Source organism: Rhagoletis pomonella, unplaced genomic scaffold, assembly GCF_013731165.1.
Source record: "Rhagoletis pomonella isolate Grant_MI unplaced genomic scaffold, Rhpom_1.0 Rhpom_scaffold_00010, whole genome shotgun sequence".
NCBI lineage: Eukaryota > Metazoa > Arthropoda > Insecta > Diptera > Tephritidae > Rhagoletis > Rhagoletis pomonella.
This window is the reverse complement of record NW_023458564.1, coordinates 28,034,499-28,050,385: the sequence shown is the minus strand read 5'-3', so window position 1 is coordinate 28,050,385 and position 15,887 is coordinate 28,034,499. Positions and strand designations below refer to the sequence as shown.

The 15,887-nt window shown below is 36.1% G+C and overlaps 3 protein-coding genes across 9 annotated transcripts in view; 1 reads left to right on the top strand and 2 right to left on the bottom strand.

Moving 5' to 3' along the window:
* LOC118746207 overlaps positions 1-3,090 on the bottom strand; it is a 45,211-nt gene extending 42,121 nt beyond the window's left edge. The window contains exon 1 of the mRNA XM_036480033.1: positions 2,443-3,090. The gene's annotated coding sequence lies outside the window, so the exon portion shown is untranslated. The remainder of the gene's footprint in view (positions 1-2,442) is intronic.
* Positions 3,091-4,331: 1,241 nt separating this feature from the next.
* Positions 4,332-6,835, top strand: LOC118746204 (IST1 homolog). 7 transcript variants are annotated; one of them, XM_036480025.1, is made up of 6 exons: positions 4,332-4,639; positions 4,711-5,102; positions 5,167-5,462; positions 5,616-5,678; positions 6,253-6,315; positions 6,438-6,835. In XM_036480025.1, the coding sequence occupies exons 1-6, from the start codon at positions 4,458-4,460 to the stop codon at positions 6,651-6,653; spliced, it is 1,212 nt and encodes a 403-aa protein (XP_036335918.1). In that variant the 5' UTR covers positions 4,332-4,457; the 3' UTR covers positions 6,654-6,835. The 7 variants fall into 7 exon arrangements, with proteins under 7 accessions (XP_036335918.1, XP_036335923.1, XP_036335922.1 ...); XM_036480030.1 differs by lacking the exon at positions 6,253-6,315 and adding an exon at positions 5,746-5,888 and having other exon boundaries at positions 6,438-6,502; XM_036480029.1 differs by lacking the exon at positions 6,438-6,835 and adding an exon at positions 5,746-5,888.
* On the bottom strand, positions 6,766-7,784 carry LOC118746206 (ribosome maturation protein SBDS-like). Its single transcript, XM_036480032.1, has 2 exons — positions 7,555-7,784; positions 6,766-7,497 (listed from the first exon to the last, which is right to left on the bottom strand). Exons 1-2 carry the CDS (start codon positions 7,683-7,685, stop codon positions 6,873-6,875), a joined length of 756 nt encoding a protein of 251 aa, XP_036335925.1. The 5' UTR covers positions 7,686-7,784; the 3' UTR covers positions 6,766-6,872.
* Positions 7,785-15,887: the final 8,103 nt, after the last annotated feature.

The window sequence follows — 15,887 nt, the reverse complement described above, 5'->3', positions numbered from 1 at the left end:
GCGTGTTGCGAAGCCCTGAGCATGCCCTAAAGTGGCACCAGCCAAGGCAAGAGTTGCACTTGACTGATGTCACGTTACGGTATATTCTTGACTGACAGACAGAGCAGATTGTCGGAGGGACTAGGAGTTGCCGGCGGCGGTGTGTGGGTGCTATTGTGTTTGTTTGTGTGTCTATTGCTGTGTTGTGTTGGGGTGTGGGTGTGTTGATTGTGTGCTGCCCAGGCGGGTGGTAGTTTGCCGTGGAGGCGGTCCGGTTCGCACAGCACGGGACCACGAACGACGTGGTCCATTGCCGGTGCGTACGTAGGCCCGAGCAGTTGCGAAGGTGACCCCACCCGTCACAGGCATTGCACCTGACCGAAGTGGAGTTTGTATGCAGTCGTCTCTGGCATACGCAGCAGATGTAGATTTCTGGCCCTGGGTTTGACTCTATGCCAGCCCTGAGCAGAAGGGTGCGGAGAAGGTGTAGCCCTGGGATCGAGCAACGTTTGATGGATTTCGCCGACCTAAACGGGGTTAGATCTCCGAAACAACAGCCCGTGGTCGGGTAAAACCCCGAGTCATTCCGGTACGTAGAACCGGCTGTCGTGGGAATGCCCAGTGATGTCTATTTTGGTTTGGTTACTGGGTATTTTATAAAAATATCTTGTATATAAAAATATACAAACTTATAACAAAAATTTGCAACAAATAGGTACCATATTTCGAACCGACATTATTGTTAAATTAGTGCACAGATTTAGTAAATTAAATTTTTGTAATAAAGCGTGAACTGTTGTCTACAAGTGTGTGTAAAAGTTTTTTGATTCGATTCACGCGTTTGGGCACAGTAACCCAAAATCGTTGTACAAATTCATAACCAGTACCCAAATAGACAATCACCCCTATGCTGTAATCCGTCGTAGATTCGATTTTGCTACGAATCGTAAAATTGGTATGCTGAAATCCGCGTTGTCGTATCGTAATTTCGAAATTCGTAGGCAATCTTCGAAATTCGTAATGTTGGTATGCCTGAATCCGACGTAGCTGTCATTTTTATGTATTTGTCGGAAATTTTGTACAAATAGCAACTCGTGTCGGAGCGAAGCAAATTGTTTTAAAATATCAGTAAAATAAAGTGTAAACGCAAAAATATGTAAAAATGAATATGATATGAAAAAAAAAATTTATTATTAAATGTTTACAAAATTAACAGATCGAAGATCACAACAAATCGCTCGCAATACGAACAACTGGTGGAATACATGAGCGAAAAGCCGGACATTGGTCGAGGTTTTGTAAAAGGAGCTAAAGAGGATGTGTTGGAATTTCGGGAAAGCGTTCCACGAATTAAAGCGGCACAATATCTAGTGTAATGGAGGCCCTTAAAAGGAGGGAACTTACATTTTATCATTTAAGCTAAATGGATCAGAACAATCTCTTAGCAATCTCCTTTGTATATTAATGCAACTGTAAGCTGTTCTTCCTCCTGGGACAAAAGTGCGCCGGCCACTGAATCCTTTGTATTCTACTTAATTAAGGAAAAGTCATTTCAAATAATGATTAAACAATTTTTTTTTTAATTTCACTGTTCACTTGCGATTATGTATATTTATTTTGATTTGTTTCTGCCAAAGCAGCCGAGTAAGAACTTCGAATTTCACTAATTTAGTTGGCAACGCCGTTGATAGCTACGATCGGATTACAGCATACCAATATTCGAATATTCGGAACGGAGCTACGAATTCGTAACTACGAACTTTCGGATTACAGCATACGGGTGAATAACTTATTGACTTCGAAGTGTCGACGTATTTTTTACTTACATCCCTTATGTAGATATGTATGTACATAGAATATTTTTTCTAATTCCTCATTGGCGTGAGAGGATACCCCACACGATAACACCAACTGTTTACATTTGCCATTTATTGCTCCTTATCTAACTCCCATCTTCCAGCAATCCGATTCCGCAAAGGCGCGGCCTAATGGTAAATGAGATAAACAACACATGATGCCAATACCATGGCAAACACCTTTTCGCACGATCTCGCAACCTCCGAGAACACCGAAATCACTTAGGACGGTTGAAAACCTAAAAACGCTTCGGACCTTGCTTATTATCTGTATAGCAAGCAGATTGGAAAATTGAGATTTCTATATGAATGAAGAGGTCGGCTTTTAAAGCATACATACATACTTATTTTTTCTTATATATTTTCCACGAGCTTATAAAGGCCTTTCTTCCGCTATATATATAAATATACATAAATATTTTTTTCAAAAGGTATATTCCTTTTGAAATAGTGTCTCGGAATTTGATCTTGGCTTTGTGCTTCACAAATATGAGCACTCGGCTTTATGTATATCGCCTCGGCTTTTCAACAAAACTAAGTACACCATCACGAAAACATCTGACAAACTTTTCACAAATTACACAATATAAAATCCTTTTGGACTCACATTTAATGGCACAATATCGATGCTAACGATTTGCTATTTAATTGCTGATAATCTTTTCCGGCGGTTCTATACACAGGACATTTTGTATAATTCCAATTATGACTCCAATATCAGGTTAAAACCTCACAGAAAAATTGCTTTCTTCTTGCGTAGAAATCAAATATGGCGTGGAAATCGAGTAAACTTCCCCGCTCCGCACCGCGACAATTGACATTTGCCGATGAATACTTTCGAAATTTCGAACTTCGAATACGCGCACAAGGCCGCCATCGCGCTGCTCCAACAGCGACATCTGGTTGGTAAATCCATTTTGACATTCTGTTTTCCGTTTGTTTTTCCGCGAAAATCTGCAGCGGCAATTGTATTGTGATTGACATTTTCAGCCTTTTGTTTTGGCGCAAATAATGGTCCCACTAGGACTGCGTATATTACACCAGTTGGAGATAGTGGTACCACAACTTTGTTTTTTTTAAGGTGTTATTCAACACAATTCGGTTTTAAGAGCGTTCTTCGATAAATATATACTTATCAACATAACTTTCACTTAAATGCACTGCTTCAGCACACAATTATTAATATTAATAATAGTTTTCTTAAACAAAAAAACAAACTATTAGGAGCAACCGTACGGAAACCGAATCCAAAGCGAACGTCAGATAGTTTGTGTGTGTATGCTAATCTTTGACGTTTATATTCTCAGATGTTTTTTGTTGATTCTAAAATTTTGTTTACTTTCAAACGTCACTTAAGAACTGTTGTTGCCACCTAATTATACTTCTGAATATCAAGATGGATAAAAAATTAACCGCCTCGTATTAGGGGTATTCATGTTGTTCTCTCTTGCGGCGTGTTTACATTAGACAATGCAGTCAAGACAATGAAACGCTGATAATTGTCTCCGTGGCGTGGGCGCCCTGACAATAGTTACGACAATTCATTTCGAGCAAAATGTTGGACGTGAACGTTGTATTTGGGGTGTTCACAGTTCGTTCCAAATAGTGTCTTAAAATGTAGACATGTAGATTTTAAGACGTTTTCTAACCGTAAAATCTGTGGTGTTGTTGTTTCACATATAAAATTGGAAAACGACGCCGACTACATTTTGTCACACTAAAAGGTATGTTTTTTACGCGCAATTAAAATGTTTGTATAGTAACCAATAATCAGTAATAAATTGTACTGGAACCTGCAAATTTTTACTGGTAAACTGTATGATAACCCAAAAAATTTGCAAGAGAGCACTGAATCGGGAGCGTAACAACACGGGAGAGCGGTAAATTCTTGCTAGTGAAATTTTTACTAGCAGAAATTAGTTAGCAGAAGAAGAAGAAGAATAAATGTCAAGAGCCGCCATTGGTTGAATTGGTTTAGCACAAACAGAAGTAAAATGGTTGGAAATCAAAATGATAATGATGTACTGCGCTGTGTAAGTGCTTGTGTGTAAAGCAAAGAGTTTAAAACTGATTTATAATTAGTAAAATGTTTACAGCAGAATATCAAAGCGGTGCAACAACTATTCATTTGCAAGTTTTTACTTGTTTTGTGTTCAATAACTTTTTCTGCTAGTTTTCTTTCTTCTCAATTTTACGCTTTATTTCGTTTTTACGCTCTCGCTGCAATGTTTTACTAGAGAAATTACTATACAAACCTAAATTGTTTTAGTTTATTGGGGACGGTATACGTATTTGCATTTGATTTGAGCGCAATGGAAAGAAAGAACAAATATTAGCAATTGGTAATTAAGTCAAACAATTAAAATTTTTCAGAACCAAATCGAAACAGCGCAATCTTGTATTCTTTCGGTGTTGACTTGCCTCGTATAAACAGGCGCTAAAGAGAAAAACTTGAGAATACGGCAACTTCTTATTGAAACGTCCTTTCTTTTTGACGTCACTTTTTGTTTGATGAGAATGGATGAAAATGAGTCACAAAAGTATTTGTGATTTACAAACGACGTTTAATTAAATCTGTTCTAAACGTTTTACTATTAACTGTATCCCGGAAAAGCAGTAGATATGTTCTCCAGTGGTCCAAACTATACAAAGTTAAAGACGAATCTTCGTCTCGCTTTGAATAGGCTTAAATTATTGGAAAAAAAGAAGGCTGAACTAGCGCAGAAGGCACGAAAGGAAATTGCAGATTACTTGGCCACTGGGAAAACGGAGCGGGCCCGCATTCGAGTAGAGCACATTATACGGTAAATTAACGAACCTTGTACATATATATTTGGAAAAAACAACTTTTGAAACGCTTTGAATCATTGAATAGTGAGGATTATCTTGTGGAAGCTATGGAAATAATTGAAATGTACTGTGACCTCCTCTTGGCCCGTTTCGGTTTAATTACGCAGATGAAAGAATTAGATGATGGCATTGCTGAGGCAGTATATAGTTTGGTGTGGGTGTGCCCGCGCTTGCAAAGTGATGTGGCCGAACTCAAAGTGATTTCCGATATTTTCATTACTAAATACGGGCCTCAATTTGCCGAGCATTCCCGTACTGCAACGGGAGAGCATCAAGTATCTGGAAAATTGATGAATAAACTCCAGCTTCAAGCTCCGCCTAAACTGTTAGTGGAAAAGTATTTAATCGAAATAGCTAAAAATTATAATATCGAGTATGAGCCCGACCCACAAGTAATGCAAGAGGAAAAGGCCAACAGTATGTGTTTCTGTACCATTTATTTTTTATTTTTTGTTTTCAATCAGCTCCTGTTTGTTTTTAGGCAATCAACCACAGGCACATTTAATTGATTTATCAGACCGAAATAACTTGGGAGGTGGTGGTGGAGTAGGTCCACCACCTCAAATGGGTTTTATTGGCTACCCCTCACTTCCTCCTCTGCCTGACCCTCCGGCAGCAAAGCCATTCAATTATCCACCACCTTACGGTCCAGGGCCGGGATCTGGTGGTGGTGGATCTGCAACGTCTGGAGCCACTCCACCACAGCCGTTTGCCTATAATATACCACCAGCTCAATCCAATTATGAGCATAAAGATTTAAATACTTCTTTCATAAATGTAAGTATTTACCATATATAATGGGTATTATAAGATATATAGTAACATACATACATATGTATTCGAAGTATTACGTATTGCATGCTATTTTCCTTATTTGTTTTTTTTTTGCTCGTTGTAACACACCTTACCTTTTGCCGCTGACTCATTTAGGAAGAATCGTCAACGGCATCCGATATTAACAGTGAAAGCGGTAGCCCAGATGAAAATATCTTGGTATGTTTACATTTTTAAGTTGAATACATCTCACATAGATTCATACATAAATATGTATTTCCTTCAGTTAATGTATGAATATGTTCGTAGATTTCTTCAGCAAATTCTTAGTACCTATACGTCCATGAATACAAACCTAAAAACTGTTTTTTCTCATTCTAATGTGCTGCGTTAAAATCTTCATACGTTCCAATATTTGGCCATTTCTTCGTGAGTTTTGTTATACTTTTATCAAGAAACATGTAATTTGTGTATAGCTTGTTATTAACATTGTTTATGAACATACATAAATACTTGCAATGTAGCTGGAAAATTGAGTTTCCAATGCAGAATATAGGTTTTTAATTGTCCTTGTTGCATATGTGAACCTGTTATAATTATAAATTTTCCGAATTAACTAATGCTTTGATTTTGTTTATTTTTAACCACTGACACATCCATGCCTTTTTGTTTATCACTTAACATATTTAATTAGCAATTTAATCATTGTTACACATCTCAAAACCCTTATTACTACACCTGCTTTGCTTTGATTTTTATTTTCAATTTTAATTTATTTTCTCCTATATAACAGCGACCTAAACAGTACGATGATCCCCCACCGCGATACTCATCAATTAATCCCTTTAATATTCAGGTAGTTTTTTTTATTTCTTTGTAAAAATTACCTTGTTCTGTTGGAATCCACGCGTAATTTTTAAATTTAATTTCTTTCGAAGTTGAAAATGTGCACTTAATTGACAAATTAATTCTTTGCAGGATAAAAATAAACCTAAACCGCAGCCACGGCAAAAATTGCCCCCACCAGGTCCAAGCGCTCCACCAGCTTTACAAGATATACCAAATTTGCCAAACGTTCCAAGTGATTTGCCGGAGTTCCCGGCGGAGGAACCAAAGTCAAATAATACTGATAATGATGATATAGACTTTGATGATCTCTCGCGTCGTTTTGAAAATTTAAAAAAACGCAAATGAGGGGACAACCTAAGCATGCATACTATGTACATGTTTATAATAATATATGTAAACACTTGTTAATTTAAGTATCAAGTCCTCTATCATCTGTAAGATAGATAAGTGTATTAAATTAACTGGCATTACAAGTTGCATGGATACATTTATTTTGAAATTAGTTATTCTTTGAAATTATAAATGTAAAAAAGGTTACAATGAAATATACATATATTATCTAAACTAAAAGATCTCTTCATTCTCCACTACCTCTTTTAGTTCGAGCAATTCAACAAGACCTTTGCCTTTAGTTTCATTCCGTACAAGTTCGTCGATAACACGATAATTGCCCGGGTCGATGAGTAATGACATGTGTAGCGTTGCTTCGTCCCACTCTTCATGCTCGACTTTGGTGGCCAACTTGCTCACAGACTCCTTAAGCTTACTACATTCTTTGCCGGCGAACGAAACTCGCAATTTCATGCGTGAACGCTCTATAGGCATGTGCTCACGTAGTAACTTTATGGCATCTAAAGTCTGTTGCTTTGTATTCTTGTTCATTTTTACTGAAAAGTGAGCATCTTTTAACGATTTCTCAATAATGGATGCCGGATAAGGACGACGCGTTTCTGGGTTAACACAAAGTGCGGCTACACTGTTTATAATGCTGTTCAATTGTGAATCCAGAACAGACTGGCGCTCTTTCTCAGACACCTGTAGCTCACCCTTTGCTAAAATTTCCTTGCAAACCTCTGTCTCATCGGTTTTGCCGAAAGCCTTTAAGAGCTCATCTTTCTTTGCTGCTTGCCCTTTGGAAACATTTGTAAATACTGTGTGCGTTTGCAAAACTTCATCTATGTCTTTTTCTCTTAAAGTGGAAAGAAAATTATAATAAATATACATATCTCATTTCCATCATACTCACGTGTTATTCCTCCAGGACAACACCTTATTTTTGTAGCAAGCAATTTCAAAACGCTTGCCTCCTTTCTTAAGCCTTACAACCGCTACATTGGTAAGGCGAATCTGATTTGTGGGTGTAAATATTTTAGACATTTATGATAGATTTTTAACTCGGTAAAATATTTTCAAATTTCAGTATCTACAAATTTTACAAAACTCGCTATGTGAATAAAAAATAACAACAATAAAAGATCAGTTATGGCAAAGTCGTTTTCGGCTGAAAGTCGATTTTCCATGATCGACTTTTATTTATTAAAGTCGACTTCACCTTCGACTCTCGCCACAGCTTCCAATTTGTTATCTTCATTAAAACTATGTTCACATATCAATATTATCTCAATCAAAGCTCGTTTTTTAATCACCCCGTTTACACAGGCAAATCTCAGATTATTAGCCGTCAAATTTGTTGTGCTTCTTATTCTCACATCTCAAGGAAAATTTATGTTTCTTCTCTGTGCCACCGTGATCACGTTTTTCTGCTATAATAAGCAATATAAATATATTTTAACTTAACATTTTATTAAAAATACCTTTACAAACCTCTTTTACTTGCTAGCGTACATTTTTGTTTACTTTTACATTTGGCATTTCTCCTCTCTTTCGCAAAAACAATCGATAAAACTAGGATGGACACCGAAAAGTTATCGGTTAAATCTGAGATTATTTTATAATTACAGATTAAGGCTATCTGCACACTTGTCGTCCAATCATACTTGCGTTATCGTCTCGCCCTGAAATTTTCAGCCGAGCACATGCATTTCAAAGGAGATCTGCACACTTGTCGTTATCGGCTAGTTATCGGCAAATCGTAGAAGATGCAGAAACGGACTGTCGTTTGCTAATCGTTGAGCACGCATTGTTTGTTTACATTTTATGGGGAAAAATTAGTGAAAAAGTTAATATTTGCATTAAAATTGCATACAAATTAGTATTTTTTGCATAAAGTCTAATAAAATATTAAAAAGTGGATAATTGCATTAAAATTCAATGAGTGTGAGCGTTTTAACTATAAAATATGATGAAATTATAATAAGTCTCTGTGTGCTTGCACAAAACACATTTCAGGAAAAGAAAAGAAGAGATGTTACTGAAAAATTATGTCTAGAATTGTTGCAGCACAGTCTATATTTTAAAAATTGCAGGTTTTTGTAAATATTTCGCGAAAATATCAACAAGAAAAACAGAAAATACCTGCTGCAAGTAAATTTTTAGACACCAAATGAATTGAAATATCACGACCGAGTGTGCGAAAGTGCAGTCGTCATGTAATCGTTGCATCATGATTGTGAAGATGAAGCAATTATGATTGGACGACCAATGTGCAGAAAGCCTAACAAGGGACGAATTTTATATGGCTAATACTAGGTTCACATATAAGTAGATTATCCTCAATTTTGAGCTTAACTCCCTAATCTGTAATTAGAAAAAGAGATTAGCCATACAAAATTCGTCCATTGTTAATCTGTAACTATAAAATAATCTCAGATTTAACCGATAACTTTTCGGTGTCCAACCTGCTTTTATCGATTAGTTTTGCGAAGAAGAGGAGAAATGCCAAATGTAAAAGTAAACAAAAATGGACGCCATTCGCAGCATAGCAGCCGAGGGTGGAGGTTACAACTCATCTTTAGTGGAACGTCGACTTCAGCAGCATTTATAAGTGTTAAGTTTTCTTTTATCACTGTGCAGTAATTGTGTTTTTATAAAATATATAGAACTTTTAGAGACAACTCTATAATTTAGAGGACAATTTAGCGTGGCATCAAGTTTTGGCATATTTCTGTGGATAAGTTTCTCAGTGCCGTGTATACATATATAAGTGAGCAAGAAGTTTTCAAAGCAGCATGGCCGACGCTTCGGCGTCAGAGCCTGTAGATATTAATGAGGCCTCGAATTGGTTCGAAGTCAGTAGAAATCAGAAAAAATTAAACAGAAAAAGAATAATTAAAGGTTGTAATATGGAGAAAAAAGAATCCGAGACGGACGAAGACAGTGCAAAATTAGGTACAGTTAGAAAGAATAATTAAAAGACAAAGACGGACGAAAATAACGGAATGCAAATCCCGCTACAAGGTATGATTGTACCAAAAGGCACGTACGCCAGGCTATTAGAAAGACAAGCGGAAAAAAGTGGAAACGAAACATCAACTGTGAATAACGAAAGCATTAAGTACAGTGTGCGGTACACAAACGTACATAGGGGGGACTTTTGTGTTTTAATAGACACATCAAAAAGCCCAATGTGTAATAATGACAGAATGCGAAATGGTCTTTTCCTGTGGGATAAAATTAGAAATTTTCAGATAGAGGGTATTAAAAATATTAAGGCGATAGGGAAATCTTTATACAAAGCAAGTGCTTTATACAAAGTTTTTTTTTGAAACGTACGAATTAGCAAACAAGTGCCTTGAAAACCAATATTTGACTAAAAATGAAATGAAGCCATTCATTCCATGAAATTTTGTTGAAACCATGGGGGTTGTTAGAAATGTGCCGCTGGGCTTTTCTGATCAAGAAATTCTAAGCAACATCATATCAGACATAAAAGTGACATCAGTAACTAGATTAACTAGACGGGACCAGGGATGCCGTTTGGATCTAAATAGATCCAATTGGATACAATTTTAGACGAATTTTTGCGGGATACTTATTTTTTCCGATCAGTATAAATATGGTTACTTTTTTAAATAGGCAAAAATTTTATATAGATATTCTATAAAGTTTTTTTTTCGTTCAAAAACCCTATTTCATTAAAGATGGTAGAAAGCATTACGTTTTAGAAATGTATTAAAAATCGCTACTTAAGCGTGAAATTAAAGCATTTTAATTTTTGTGAACGAAGCAATGAACATATGAAGAGATCTCACCAAAATAGGTAATAAGCGCAATTGTTTTAATTAGCTTAAAAGGATGCTGTAAGCAAGATCTTAATATACATATATATATAATAAATTATACTCTTTCTGTAGTAATCTCTTTCATATCACATATTTTCATTTGTTGATTTAAAAAGAAAGAAGATTTCAAGGAAGGTTAAAATACACTTAAAAAACACTAAATTTTATTTATTTAAGGAAATTTGTATGAATTTTACTAAAAAGACTTTAAATACACTCTAAAAAAATTTTGTTTATTTGCGAATATTAAGAGAGGTAACCAGTTTCCTCTTATAATGTGTACAAATTTGGACGCCGTGTAATAAAATTAAATATTGCCTGTTTACTTTTACATACCAAATTTGCCGCAAAGATCAAAATTACACATAAAATGTTTAAAGTATAGTAATGTTTATTATTAGTAGGAAATGTATTTTTAGTTTGAAAATTTTTGCAATTTTAAGCATTCTATATATCGATGGCTGAGTAGAAGATCGACCTATCTCGGCAGCCAGTTCGAAAACGCTCTATCTCAAAAAACTTTTCAAGAACGCCCTAATTCAGAATTCGTTTCAAAAACGCCCTATCTCAGCTGCCGATTCAAAAACGCCCTATATCAGCATATTTTTTATACATTTTGAAGTGAGATAGGGTGTTTTTGAACCGAATTTTGAAATAGAGTGTTTTTCAATTAAATTCTGAAATAGGGCGTTCTTGAAAAGTTTTTTGAGATAGAGCGTTTTCGAACTGGCTGCCGAGATAGGTCGATCTTCCACTCAGCCATCGATATGTGTATTTATGAGTATATTTTAAAGACCTCAAGTTCAAAATCAAATACTGAACATCTTATACGTATATTTATACTGACTCTTGTTGAAAAATATATACTTTTCAGTAGTAGCTTTACATGCTTTTTTAGAGTGTACTTGCTATTTATTATACTACTTTGCAAAATACTTATGCACAAAAAATGTACTTTATAAATTGAAATTACAAATGTTTAATTTTATTAAAAATAAAAATATATATACATGTATTCCAAGTCCTTAGGATGGGTTAAATTATGTATTTTTCTTGAAAATTTTTGGTTTTCTTACAAATTATGAGATGTATACGTAAACAAAGAAAATTGGATACATTTTTGGCTTGGTCAGTGATACATTTTCTTGAGACGGCGCGGCAACACTGGACGGGACCCAAATGATAGAGAAAAATTTCTACCAACATTTTCGGTCAAAATTGGTTTTCAAGGACATGAGCTTCCGGAAACAATAAACCTATTTTATGTTAAGCTTAAAGTGCAGCACTATATTCCGAGGGTAAGACAGTGTTTCAACTGCGGAAGGCTTGGCCATACCGGGTTAACCTGCAAAGCCAAAACCCGATGCATTGTTTGTGGAAAAGAGGAAGGATGTAATAGCAACTGTAAAACCAATACCAATAATTGCATTCTATGCGGGAATGAAGGTCACAACTCAGTGAACAAAAAGGCATGTGAAGTGTGGCAGAAAGAAGAAAAAGTGTTGGAAATAATGACCATAAAAAAATCTCAAAAAAAGAGGACTTTGACATGTATAGTTTAGAAAATAGAGCAAATCGTTTTTCGCTGCTAGATTTTGAGGAAAACTTTCCGGCCACTCTTTCCAATCACAATAAAGTCATAAACAATGATCAGGTAGTTAACCAAAAATTTACAAGAAAGAAGTATAGCCAAGTAACGCAGTACAAACCCGCCAACATGCACACCGAAAAAGAAACAATCAGTGTAAAAAGAAAAGACACAACTAAACAGCCTGTCTTTTTAAGTGCACAGTGGGACAGAGTGACAGAAATAGAGAAACTGGTTAGCTTACTCATTAAAAAGTTTGAAATATATCAAAACGAACCCCTAGTACAGTTGCTAGAGAAAATTTGTAAAGTTAGAGTTAGCGACAGAATTACACCAACTCCCACAAATGAACACGAAAGTCCTACAATATAATATACAAAGCCTTAAGGCAAATAAGAGCTATTTAGACGACTTTAATAATAGGCACGACATAGACATCATATGCCTTCAGGAAATATTTTCACACGACGAATTGACAACAAATCACAATCTTATAGGTTTTAATCTACTAAGAAAGACTAGGCCGGATGGTTATGGAGGGGTAGCTATCGGCTTCAAAAAAGGACTCAAATTCACGAAAATTAAGTATACCAGCAATATGGATGTATTAATAGCAAAGACTACTAGCCTAAACACCAACATAACCATATGTAACGCATACTTACCGCCTAGCCTAAGATTCAATGATTTCTCGATAGAAATAAACCGCTTGTTTATATTTCTGAGCAATTTTAGAAATGTAATCCTACTAGGGGATTTTAATGCTAGATGTATTAAGTATGGCGATCAAATAAACACACCTAAAGGCGTTTTGCTAAGCTCCGAGACTGAAAACCGCAAATTTTCTATGTCTAAACGATGGCACCAAAACGGACGTATGTAATGAAAGAAATGCGGGATCAGTACTGGATCTTACCTTCACCAACTTAGATAAAGAGAAATTAGAATGGCAGTGTTCACAAATCAGCATAGGAGGCAGTAGGCATTTCCCGGTTCTGACCACACTTAAAGATATTCACAAACTTCCAAATTTTTTTACCCCTAAAAGTAGCTTTATTAATAAAGTGAAAAGAATCACGTTTACTAACCTAAATCAACTGCAGAAAGATGTTAAAGAGGCCAGGGAAAGCGTAAGCATAGATTTAAACATAAAAAGATGGCAGCCCAAGGCATGGTGGAATGAAGACCTGAATAAATTATTCAGACTACATACGGCCAACAGGAAAAAAGCTAACCTTACATATAGAGGACCTGGAGGCGTCCAGAATAGCGACTGCAGAATGGAAAAAGGCAGTAAAAGAGGCAAAGAGCAGCAGCTACAAGAGAAGAGTGGAATAACTAAATTGCGAACCGAACACCAAAGCTGCCTGGAACTTCATAAACAACGTCAAAGGAAGAAAATATACAAACCAAGAATGGGCTTCTGAGGACAACTTAAAGTATTTGGAACACATCAAAAACCAGGTAAGAACAGGCTCCACCACACGAACGAGACACACAGCAGGCACAGACAGTCAAGAATTGACAAACGTGACAAATTTAAATTTCACTGTAGAAAATTTTTTGCGTAAATTAACAAGAAAAAGTCGACAGCAGGAGAACACGACAACATCACGTTCCAAATATTGAAAAACTTATCAGAAGGAACTCTACAAGAATTTCTGAAAGCCCTAGAAAACCAATTTAACAAAAATGAAGTTCCAGACACTTGGAGAAAAATAAAAATAGTACCAATACCAAAAGGGAACAGAGACCTAGAAGGTTTTCGCAATTTTCGGCCCATATCACTTATATCTGTGGTTGCAAAAAGCCTTAACTTGCTCATCAAGGACGCCTTATCAGAAGAAGTTGAACAAAAAAACATCATCCCTCCAAAAAGCTTTGCTTACCGAAAGACCCGATCTACAACAATGTGTCTGAATGAGATGTTACATCTAGTGGCCACCAGTAAACACAACAAGGAAAAAGTGGTCGTTTGCCTCTTGGACATTGCGGATGCATACAACTGCGTTGATCTCACAACTCTGCATCAAACACTGGTGGACCACAACGCTAACACAAAAATTGCAGATTGGATTCATAACTTTTTCGCATCACGGCAACTTAGTTTGGGAAAACATACAATAGAAGTAAACAACGGACTGCCGCAAAGAAGTTGCCTTTCACCAACACTATTCAATATATGTATATACTGCTAAACTTCACAACATCAACGAAGAGAAAACTCAGCTTTTCCAGTTTGCAGATGATCTGGCGATTGTGGTGCACAATAAAGATGAAAAAACAGCCATTATAAAATTAGCTTCCAAAATTGAGGAAATTCAGGCGATTTTAAACTCCCTACACCTAACACTAAACCTCAGTAAGACGAAATTTATGCTTATGACGGCAGGAAAAAGAAACAGATATTGCATAGAGGTAGGAGGCCACAAAATAGAACAAGTACACAATCTCAAATGGTTGGGTAGGACAATAGATGCAAATTCCACGATTAAAGAACATATAGGCAAGATCAAAAAAGACATAACTCCAGGCAAAAATCTACTTGCCAAATTAACGACGATAAAAGCAAAAATAGTACCGAATATAGCCTTGAATCTCTTTAAAGTATTTGTAAGATCAAAAATTGAGTACGCGAATACCAGTTACGCCAATGCATCAAAGGGGTATAACAAACAACTGCAAACAATTGTGAATGAACCTCTAAGGCGCTGTCTTGGGCTGCCTCCAAATACTCCTACACTGGCCAGATATGCGATTGCGTGTGAACTCACTCCATTGAAAAGAGCAGAATGGCTAACAGCAAAAGAACTCACCAAACAATGGTTTCTAAATCCTATATTAAGAGCGGAACTGCTTAATGGACAAAAGGTAAACTCTAGCTACAGTCATACCTTCACCAAATTTAGGGGAATCTTAAATAAAATCAACACCAATGTAAAGTACAAAAACAGCCTCAAAATAGAAACCAGGGGTTCAGAGTTAAATATGTCAAAAAACAACTACTCTCACATACAGCTGCAGGCTATATACGCGGAAAAAAAGGCTTTAGCACAAAAAGACGGTGTTAGAGTGATATCCACTGATGCATCTGTTGGTGAAGGTAAGATCGGCTGTGCAGTTTATGACTTTGACAATAATTGGGCAATTCACAAGGTGTTGTGAAGTCATATTTTCCTAACAAAAGTTGTGTTAAAACACGACGGTTGTGAACACCTGTTACGATTATGTATTATATCTCAGCACTTAACCTCATATAACACCGAATAAACATAGGTTGCAGAGTTGTATCGTCATGTGTTATTTTTCTTCACAAAACAATAACAACATTTTAGAGTGATATCCACTGATGCATCTGTTGGTGAAGGTAAGATCGGCTGTGCAGTTTATGACTTTGACAATAATTGGGCAATTCACAAGGTGTTGTGAAGTTATATTTTCCTAACAAAAGTTGTGTTAAAACACGACGGTTGTGAACACCTGTTACGATTATTTATTATATCTCAGCTCTTAACCTCATATAACACCGAATAAACATAGGTTGCAGAGTTGTATCGTCATGTGTTATTTTTTTCACAAAACAATAACAACATTTTTACAACTGTCATGAAATATCATGACTTCACGACAAACACGACAAATACGAAACCTTGTGAATTGCCCATATGTTTCCTACCTACACCACATCAATGACAATCTCACCTCCACTAGTGGAGAAATTGTAGCTATTCTTCAAGCAATAGAACTTGCCAAGAAAAATACTTGGACAAAATTTTAATTTTCTCAGATAGTTTGGCAGCAGTCAAAATG

Coding starts and splice junctions, on each gene's coding strand:
- LOC118746206 (XM_036480032.1), bottom strand. CDS start 7,685: ATGTCTAAAATATTTACACCCACAAATCAGATTCGCCTTACCAATGTA. Junction 7,498..7,554: donor TTGTCCTGGAGGAATAACAC/GTGAGTATGATG, acceptor TTCCACTTTAAG/AGAAAAAGACATAGATGAAG.
- LOC118746204 (XM_036480025.1), top strand. CDS start 4,458: ATGTTCTCCAGTGGTCCAAACTATACAAAGTTAAAGACGAATCTTCGT. Junction 4,640..4,710: donor CGAGTAGAGCACATTATACG/GTAAATTAACGA, acceptor ATCATTGAATAG/TGAGGATTATCTTGTGGAAG. Junction 5,103..5,166: donor GCAAGAGGAAAAGGCCAACA/GTATGTGTTTCT, acceptor GTTTGTTTTTAG/GCAATCAACCACAGGCACAT.